This window comes from Plecotus auritus (genome assembly GCF_963455305.1).
Source record: "Plecotus auritus genome assembly, chromosome: 3".
Classification (NCBI taxonomy): Eukaryota; Metazoa; Chordata; class Mammalia; order Chiroptera; family Vespertilionidae; genus Plecotus; species Plecotus auritus.
The window spans coordinates 187,528,441-187,539,148 of record NC_137772.1 but is presented as its reverse complement, the minus strand read 5'-3'; the positions used below and the strand labels follow the sequence as shown (position 1 = coordinate 187,539,148).

At 42.5% G+C, this 10,708-nt stretch overlaps 1 protein-coding gene across 1 annotated transcript in view; it reads left to right on the top strand.

Annotated features, from left to right (window-relative positions):
* The first annotated feature begins 1,883 nt into the window (after positions 1 to 1,883).
* FGD4 (FYVE, RhoGEF and PH domain containing 4) overlaps positions 1,884 to 10,708 on the top strand; it is a 230,057-nt gene continuing 221,232 nt past the window's right edge. The window contains exon 1 of the mRNA XM_080662971.1: positions 1,884 to 2,538. Within this exon, the coding sequence (XP_080519097.1) occupies positions 2,262 to 2,538 (277 nt within the window). The 5' untranslated portion in view covers positions 1,884 to 2,261. The remainder of the gene's footprint in view (positions 2,539 to 10,708) is intronic.

Genomic DNA, 10,708 nt, shown 5'->3' with positions numbered 1-10,708 from the left:
TATTTCCATGTTATTTGTTAATTTTGTTCATTAGATTCCACATATAAGTGAAATCATATGGTACTTGTCTTTCTCTGACTGGCTTACTTAGCAAAATACTCTCTCGGTCCATTCATGCTGTTGCAAGGTAAGATTTCCTTCCTTTCTTTTTTATGGCCGAGTAATATTCCATTGTGTAAATGCACTATGGCTCTTTTATCCACTCATCTACAGAAGGACACTGGTCTGCTTCCAAATCTTGGCTATTGTAAATAACACTGCAATGAACCTAGGGGTGCTTATATTCTTTTGAGTCATTGCTTCAGGTTTCTTTGGATATATTCCCAGAAGTGGAATCGCTGAGTCATAAGGCAGTTCCATTTTTAATTCTTTTAGGTAACTCCATACTGTCTGTGACAGTGGATGCACCAGTCTGCATCCCCACCAACAGTGCAAGAGGGTTCCCTTTCCCCCACATCCTTGCCAACACTTGTTGTTTGTTTATTTATTGATAGCCATTCTGACAGATGTGAGGTGATATCTCATTATGGTTGTAATTTGTATTTTTCTGATGATTAGTGAAGTTGAGCTTTGTTTCATATGTCAATTGGCCATCTTTATGTCCTTTTGAGAGAAATGTCTATTCAGATCTTTTGCCCACTTCTTAATTGAATTGTTTAATTTATTTTGTTGTTGAGTTTTATAAGTTCCTTATACATTTTGAATATTAAGAACTTATTAGATGTATTATTGGCAAATATGTTCTCCCATTCAGTTCCTGTTAAAATAACTGTATCCTCTTCTTCAATGAGATCTTCATGAAATTATCTGCTGTATGTCAGCCCCCTAATGCTTCTATATAAAGTCAGCATCATTTATGCCTTTTAGTGACCTTTTTTTCTTTAATGATATTTATATGAAATCCTATCTAGTGAAAGCATTAAAGTAAATAATTAACATTTATAATTCATTTACTGAGGAAATAAGGATTATTATTAAATAACAATCATTATTAATTATTAATAATAATAAGGATTTATTATTAAAGTGAAAGAAATTTTTCACCTTTCTCCAGTGAGATTGAAATAAGGGTGAATCTGCTGTAAAGTACTGACTTCTATTAAATTCTAGTGTGGGAAGTGATGTTCTACCAGTAGATGAAGCAACTTACTAGTTCATTATTTTTATCCTGAGTATTCTTTTTTGGTTTTATTTTGTTTATTAGGAAATAGATCAGTCTGAGACAGGTTATGTTGATAAAATTAAATAGAATGTTTGTTTAAAACATTTAATTAGAATTAAAACACATCAGTATACATATAATTTTTGCTACATTGGAAAATATAAAAATAAAATTTAAGGAACATGGATCAGTCCATAGTCTTCTGTTACTGTGCTAATTCCTAGGAGAGGGGTGATTCCGGGCTGCCCGCTCCTGGGTGTACAGTGGATCTCCATGGTCCAGGGCGCCAGGTTCCTCCACCGGCCCCTGTGCACGCCAGCTGGCACTTGGCCAAGGGTAGTTTCCTGGCAAGACAAGGGTGCAGAAACCAGGTCTGAAGGTGGTACACATCAACTCTGCTCATTGTCGCTTCCGCATCTTGGTTTCCTAATCTAAAACACTTAACTCGCTGGTTAGCTCTACGACATAAATACGATTATTATTCAGGGCTCAGTTCAGCGGTTGGGACACACGGAAGACCCTTGTCATGTGGGTCTGTGAGAACAGGAAGCCATTGGGCAGAGTCCAAAGAAGCTGTAATTATCTCCCCTCTCCAAATCCCGGCGCGCAGGTGAGCGCAGCGGACCTCGGGAGCGCCCCAGGTGTGCGGCCGCAGGTGAGCGCCTCGCGGTTGCTCTCGGCCAATGGGCGAGCGCTGGGCGGCGGGCGGGGCGGAGCCTCCAGTGGCGTCCGGGCTCTAGACCGCGCCCAGGGCGCTCCACTAGGCACCGCGCGTCCTTGGCAGCTTTCCCGGCCAGAGGAGGAGGAGGAGGCTGTGGCGGCGGCTCCGGCGGCCTGAACTGGCGCTATCCCCGTCCCTCCCACAGGGCCTCCGGCGTTTGGCTCCGGAGAGAAGGGGGTGGAAGCAGCCCCAGCCCAGTCGCAGCTGTAGCGGCGTCAGGTGAGTGCGGGAGCCGCAGAGAGCGAGCGCCAAACTGCGTGGCTCTCCGCGTCCCGGGAAGGAAGGGACGAGGAAGACTTGTCAAGGAGCCGCCGGAGCAGAGGGGCGCCGCGCGGCGCAGCCCCGAGTCACCGCTCTTGAGTTGCGCCAAACGTGGGCATGCAGGCGACACCCCCCCGCGTCGGGTTGCCCCTTAGGAGCGCGCCGAGCGCTCACTCGCGTCCGGACCAGGGAGGGAGAGAGTGCGGAGCGGGGAGCGAGCCCGGCCCCGTAAGCAGCAAGGGCGGCTACGACTTCAGGCGGGTGGCGATTCGGCGGAAGTCCAATGTCTCCTACCTGCTGCATGGGACCCCCAGACCCTGGAGTCGGCCCTCGCCGCACCCGGGATGGCCCGAGACGGCCGCCTTCAGGATCCAGTCACCCGCGGGCACCCCAGGTAAGTGCTTCGGGAGGGAAGGGATGAGCAGGGGGCGTGGGCTCAGGTGTGGGACGCGCCCTGTAGGTGCGCCGGGTCTGCCGGCTGCAAAGGGAGCCAGCCGGGGAGGTTTTCCCAGGGGGCTGCGCCTGGCCACCTACCCCCTTGCCTCTTTTGTCCCTTTCCCCAAAGGACCTTGCTTGGGCAGGAACCCCCCTAGGCTGAGCTTGCCTTGGAGGTCAGTTACCAGAGAATTCCGGAAGTAAACGTATCACTCTTAAAATAAAAGTTTGGTTATCATGCCCATTTTCTGAATACCAAAGTTTACTTTCTTCGCTAAATTCTTGTTTTCGGCAAGTCCTCATGAAGGGACTAGTGGATGGGGAGGCTGATGGTCAGTCACCCTGGTCTGGCAGCCTCGCTGTTGAGTGACCGAGGACCAGCAATCCTGAGTGCTCCGCGTTTTCCCTTTTGGGAAACAACCCCATCGATTCCCACCCTGAGTGTGAGTAGCTGCAAGCCTCTCGTAAGGAAATACGTTCCTAATATGAAGAAACTTAATTCTTATTGCTGTTTTCGTACTGACAAATTTAGGTATCAGCAATGCGGTATTTTGAGTTCTGAATTCTCATTGAATCTTAGTATTGGAAGAAATGAGCAAGATGATCTATTCAAGCCCACATCTCCTTAGCTCTTCAAAGGCATTCCTTTCTCCCAAGGGGAACTTGAAACTATGTAGAACACACTAGAGATACTTTTCTTGATTTGCAAAACTTTTCTTTACAATCCCCTCGACCTTGTTTTGTGCTCTTATTCTGCCAAACCGGAGATGTCTCGTATGTAGACCAGTTATGAGGCAAAACCCTTATTTAAGCAGCAGGAATACAGATACTTTAACTCACTTTCACTCATTTTGTTCTGGTTTAGCAAAGCTGCTGTGATGATTTGAATGTGATACGCTTTGGAGGTTTAAAAATAGTCCTTGTCCTGAAGCTGTGGTAGTCATAGGGCAGAAAAATATGATAATGACTTACCATTATGATGAATTTATAGCCACAATAGATAAGGGCAGAAATAGTGATATGAGAAAAAATGTAAACAAGTAACCGAATTACAGTGCTTCAGGTCTGGATTTCCTCATCTGCAAAATGAAGACACTGGTGAAATAATCTCTGAAATCTCTTCCAGATTTAAATGATTCATTCTTCCTTTTAAAGTGAAACTGCATTGCTTTGTGTTGAAGTTATTTATTAATCCGTTTTTCAGTTGTTTGAGCTACCCAATGTCTTAATCATCAGCTGTCTTCCAACTTGAGGGTAATGGAATCCAAGCCTTTTATATCACTTTACTTAAAATCACCTACATAGTTTCAAACTCTGAGCAAAAGATACTATCTCCCTTCTCCATCTAGGAGGAAGGAGTGTTGTGGCAGCCTATAAATATTTCTACAAGGTACTGTGCTTATAAAAGAAAGAGTTCTTTTTTTTTCTTTTCCTTTTCTATTTGTTGTTAATCCTTATCCAAGGATATTTTCCCATTGATTTTTAGAGGGAGTGAGACACAGAAACATTGATGTGAGACTGGGGACTGACCAGAATCGAACCCAAGACCCTTCAGAGGGCCCAACACTCTCTCCACTGAGCCAAACCGACTAGGGCTCTATTCTATTTTTTATTCAGAGAAAATTAAAATCACCTCCCCTCCCCTTTCTTTTTTTCTTTTTCTAAACATGAACTCCAAGTTTTTGCTGCTATTATTATTAGGGTTGAAAAGTATTTACTGTGTCTTCCTGGGTACAGTTGTTTCTCTATATCATAATATAGTCTGCAGTATCTGTTGGAGAATTATCTGGTGTTTTGACAGGTAGTCTTAAACTATTGAATGACCACACCTTATTCAATTTGGTGGGGTAAAACAATTAGAAAGTGCTTCCTTGTTTTAATCAAATCTGCTACTCAATATTAAGTGTCATTCAGCTATCATTATGTAAATAGAGTCTTCATAAAAGGTAAACAAGGTTTAAATTCCTAAGAAGTGCCAACCTATAGTACCTAGAAAAGTATTTACATATGAAAAACACAGCATTTAGACTCATTGCACACTCATAATCAAGTTATTACTTTCCCTTTCAAAGAAGGAACAAAAACTGAGATGTCAACAACTCAGCAGAGAATTCAGTTTAACCGTGTTGTATTATATTCCATGATTGTGAAACCCACTATTTTTAGAGTTCTCTGCTTTTTGGCCAAAAAGAAAAAAGAAAGGAAAGGGAAAAAAGTCTACCAACTGCGTCCTCCATATGTAGCTGAATGTGAATCTTCTCAAATAGGGAAAAGAGAGGTGAGGTAATTAAGACAGGGGGACATATAGCACCCAAGTTCTAGTCCCACTTTCATTACTAGTTGTATGAATTGGACCAAGACACTTAACTCATTTCTTAGTTTCTTCACCTGGACAATGGAGATAATAGTACTTTATAGGACTGTTGGGAGGATGAAGTACAATTATATAGGTAAATGTCTGGCACAAAACAAGCATGCCAGATAGTATCCTAATAAGGACTCATTATCCATCTCTGTCCCAGAGTCTGGCACTATCACTGGCACATAGGAGACACTCTATTAATGTTCACAATAGCTGCTATTTATTAAGTGCGTTTTGTGTATTAAAGAACTCTGCTATGTGATACACACATGAAGACATGTGTATGAAATTTCACAGCAATCTTACTAGGTAGGTAGTACAGTATTATGCCCATTTTGCAGTTGAAGAAATTGAGGCACAGAAGTTATACTAACTTGCTTGGAATCATAAACTGGTACTTATTTATCCAGGATTCAAATTCAAGTACACCTGGCATCAAAGCACATAATATAACGCACATAATTCCATTATGGAAAAAAATTTAAAAGGGTATTGTGTGTGTGTGTGTGTGTGTGTGTGTGTGTGGTGTCCGATTGAACTTTTCTTATTTTGTGTTTTATTTGGTTCAACTTTTCTGTTCCTTCCCCCTTTCCGTGGTATGAATAGCTGAAACCTTTGAGGGTAGAGGAAAATCTTATCTACTGAATGTGTGTGTTTCCTGCTATTATTCAAGGTAGCGTGTTTCCTTAATTATTCCTTAATTTTATGGGAATCCTGAAGGATGTGTATTGAAGATACCTTTCTGTAGAAAATACTTGTTTGTTTCTACTTCCCAGACTACTTCTATTAACCAGGCATTTCCCTGACTTGAAGATGTAAATCTGAGTTCAGGCTTGCTCAGGGGAGATCAGTGTCATTATCTTCGCTAATTAATCTAGGTTTGGTGTAGGTCTGCAGATTTACTCATTAGTTTGCTTTGATGGAAGGCAGATTTTTCCTACCTCACCCTTTTAACAGAGGTGTAGCTCTTTCAAGCGTGGAACACTGAGGTGGTTTCTCATGTTCAGTCCTTTCCCATTCAGAAGCTCAGAATCAAGTCTCCCTTTCCCTTACTGGACCCTCAGGTTTCTGGAGGGAATAGTATTGCTCCCACGGCAGCACGGGCCTACAAATTAGTTTGCCGCTAGGGTTTAGATTTGTCATTCTTTTTCTTTTTTTCTTTTTTTTTCAACGAACATCTTTATATAGCATATTTGTACACTCATACTCCTGTCTCCTTTTTTTTTTTCCCCATTGACCTCCCCCCGGCCTCCCCTCCCCCCCAGTACATGCCTTTACCTGCCCCCCCCCCACCCCCCCAGTGTCTTGTATCCATTGGTTATGCTTATATGCATGCGTACAAGTCCTTCGGTTTTTTCTCTTACCCTTGGGAACCTTCATCATCTTATCTCAGCAGTGCACTTAAAAGTATATCTTCTGTTATTTATTGAGCATCTGGGTGATGTGTGACAAAGGACTCTTCACATTATTATGACATGCAAGCTTTCATAATAAGTAAGAGTTTCTTTTTAAAGTTGTCACCATGACTGGAATACTCGGTTTTCAACATAAAGTCCAATATCATGAGTACTTTTAGAGGACTAATTTCACCTTTGTTGAGAGGGAGTTGCAGTGGAAATTTGGGTAAGAGGGAAAAGAGTACTGTTTATTACGGTAAATGCTGGCTCTGAATCAGAACTATATGTGCTTTACTTACAATTCTTATTTTTGTGACAACCCAGCAAGATAGGTGGTATTATTACCATTTACAGAAGAAAGAAATCAAGTTTCAGAAAATATTACCTGTAATGTTGTACAACTAGTGTAAGTTTCAGAAGCAGGATTTGAAGTAGGTCTCTCTGGCTTCACTTCTCACATGCTTGCAACACTAGTTTTTAAGATGTCCCAGAGCTTTGAAAAGCAAAGTGCAATTCAATGACAATGTATCCTATATGTTTACATATATGTTGGGGCTAATAATATTTGTGACATGAATGAATGTGTCTTATATTTAAAACAGTGATCTAAACAAGTAACTTGTTTAAGGATTTATAATGAAATGATGATGTACGTCAATATTGTTAATGTTTGTTAGAAGCTGTTTAAAGATGGACTTTGAGATTGGAAAGTCCTTCAGAGGAACAGGAACCAGGAAGAGTATTTTTTTTTTCTTTTTTTACTTGAATTTCCTTCCAAGAGCAGTTTAATGAGCAGTTGTCTTTTAATGAATAGCCATTCATTAGGTATCTGCCCAAGGCCACTACCTCTGGACTTTCAAGGTATTCGGTTCAATTCTTGTGTAGTTTGTACTGAAAAAATTTAACATGCATTTGCTGGAAAGTTGATTGAAAAAAGACTCAAACGTGGTGTGTTTCATTTTGTTGATGTGAACATAGTGAAATTCACTAGGTTTGGACAGGAGCTCATAATCTGTATTTTTTAAAAATGTATCAGATAATTCTGATGATGTGCTTGGTTTCCAAAAGCCACCTTACTGGCTGCATCAGAATTGCTTGGAGTGCTAATTAAAAATTCCCAGCCACACCCCAGATTTGAGTCAGAATCTCCAGGGATAGGGTTAGAGAAGCTGTATTTTCAACAGGTGCCCCGATTTTTCTGAATGCAACTAGTTTTGAACCACTGGGCATTCCCAACATGGGTAAACTCCACCTTTGGTCCTGAGGATAGGTTTTGCTGGTGCCAGGTAATGAATGATACAGATTGCCCCTCAACTAACATCATCTGGGCCCCCTGTACTTTTTGGCAAACTTCTTGCCTATTCCTTATTGATTCTTCATTGCATTTTTTACACGTCTTTTCTACTTTGCTCTTGTTTCTCAACCCCACCCTGTCCCTCTTGAAATAGACCTTAATTTATGCTGATATACTTTTTATATCCAACAGGAATATCTGATGTGAGCTCGGTTGACCTCTTTTTACTTCCACCTCCCTCTCTCTTCTCTTCAAACGTGTTTAAGCTTTGATATTCTCTGGAGCTACCACCCAACAGAGCTTTCTTACTTAAACTGCTGTTTGTACTTCCTTTGCTGTCTCCGTTTCTTTATCCTCCTCCCCACATATTTCTAGGCTACCTTCTGTTCCCAACTGGATCAGTACCCTGTTACCTAACAGCCTGTTTCCAGCCTTATTGTTAATTTTTTTCAGTGGCATTTGCTTCTTTTTGAAGCCCTCTTTTGGGTCTGGATTACATGAGATCGCCTGATTTTCCCACTTCACTAAATCTCAAAGTTTCGTCCTCTGGCTAGCCCATTTTTCTCCTTTTTTTCCTGCAACCTCTGTTAATTCCTGCCACCTCTGTTCTTAACCGTCTCATTCAGTCTCTGGGCTTCTCTAGGTCATGTATACTGCTCTGCTGCTTTCAAGGCCTGCTTAAGAAATGTAAATGTCATAAGGGCACCAAATTGCAACTTCTGATGCAACCAAGCCTTTTCTCCTGACATTCCTTGGTGGTATTAACAACCTTGCTTTTCTTCGGCTTCAAAGATTATTTTAAATCTGCTCTTCTCTGTTATCTACTTGCCATCCCATCTGCCTCCAGTACTATTGCTTCCCCTTCCTTTCCTGATGGCATATTTCAGCCCCACTTTTCTCCCCAGCGGTACTGCTATCCACTCCCCTCCCCCCCGCCCCCATTAATTTTCTTAAATCTGGGTATTGATCACAACACATCTTTCCCATGGACAGAAGCCTTCTATGGCTCCTCAACTGATGGTTATTGCTATTTGTAACGAGATACTCTGTATTCGAGAATGATCATTTGGTGACTGATTGTTGGTTAAACTTTTACCAGTAACCCCTCCATATAGAGATGGGCCTTTAGGAGTTCATACAAATATTCAATCTTATTTGAACTCCTAAAGCTGGACTAGTTACGCATTGCCCACACTTTAGGAGTCGTGTGTGTTTTCAGGGCTACATTGACATCGTTTGCAGAGCGTTGTGCAGAAGTAGTCATCTGTCCTTGGAGTGTGGTTGACAGTGGACGTTAGCACCAGGAGATATTCTGGGACCCCACAGTCAGTTTTGTGTTATTGTCTCACTTATGCAGCAATAGCCTGAAGATAAAACTTAGCTGTTGGGCCCATTCACCAGAATTCTCCACCTGCAGCTGTTACAGGACAGGGGAGCTGGCCCTGAGCAGGTCGGCATGGGGCTGGCCAGTACGGTTTCTTGATTTCATGCAGGAAAGATTTCACAACGGGAGGGTATGTTTTTTTTTAAATTTTGGGGCCCAAGGAAGGGTCTAGGATAGAAGAAGCAACAGGAGAGACCTAGGTGGTGCTCTGGTTGGCTCTCTAGAAATATTATAGAAATAAAGTGAGCCAAGGAGGGCTGCTTTGGCTCACTGGGAAGTCAGAGAAAAGGGGGCCTTGGAGACAGGTTCAGGGGGTTAGCCCAGCATGAGCTATCACTGCCCATTGTTCCCCTGGTTGCTAGTCTCATGGGGACCCTTAGAGTTTAGGAGATGCCTGCCTGTGGGGGAAGATGAGGGGGAAGAAGGCACAGGCATTCTCCTGGCTGGGGAAACACACACTGGGTCCTTTGTTTTGAGGCTTTTAGCTCTCTCTTGCTGGCGGGAATCTTAGGGGAGGTCTCAGGGGAGGTTTTCAGCAGAATATGCATCCCTTTTCTGGTGTGCCCTTTTAGGGTCGTGGTCTCTACTGATTGGTCAGCACCAGGGCAGGGGTGATTAGTCATTGCCAGTGGTCCTGGTGTAGCCCACCTGGTTTCGCTGCTTTTCTGGGCCTGGAGCTGAAATACAACTGAGGCCTAGATGTTATCTCTAGGGATGTGACCTGTATCTGGCTGGAAATTGCTCCGCCAGTTCGTTCAGCTGTTTCAGTTTCCCTATTCTACTTGGCCAAGGAATTTTCCTAACTTCTGACTATCCTGCCTCACAGCCACTATTCTGGGGACTGCACCAAGGAAAACAGCCAGCCTGCTGTGCAAGGCTACGGACGTTCCCTGTGCTTCTGGTGGGCAACATTTTGTATTAGGCTACATGTTAATAGAAGCCTTAACAAGTGCAATGCCTTTAGGATAGGGTTATTTGTGTGTGTTTTTTTAAATTTATGCTAATGAATACATTTAAGAGGTGAAAAGTCAGTATATAGAACCAAACAAATTATATGATATCCCAGCAGAAGACTACAAGAGGTTATTACTTATAATTTCAAGTGTAATGCAGTATAAGGTATAGGAAGTTATCAAATTATAGCCATATTTGGTTAAAAATTATTACTAAAAATCCTCCATAGAACAATAAAGCTTTTAAACAAAGTGATTTTTATTTCCTCTGTAGAGAGTTGACTAACATGTAACTCTCCCCCCAGCCACCCGCCCCTCCCCGCAAAGAAAAACACAGGCTGCTTTAATGCTGTTATATTGGTGACTTACTATGATAATTGGTGTTGGAAATCCAAGATGAATAATACAAATGCCTTGACCTTAAGTATTTTCAGCCTACAAGGAGGAATGTGATATATAATAAACCGGTGTGGTTATATATGATAAACCAGGTGATATATAAGTCAGTGTTGGTATAAGAGCAGTGATCAGAGTAGTTGTAGTTCTGAGGAAGGCACACTTTGCTCTGCTACATCCAATTTTAGGGAAGACTGCCCAGCCAACTTGGACCTTCAGGGTCCCGGGTAAGCCTGTGTCTGTTGGCTTATGCATCCGATGGGAGCAGTATCCTGCTGATACAACCTGGAAATCTATACCAGGCTGGAAAATAGCTCTCCCAAGTACCATTCAGACCCCTGAG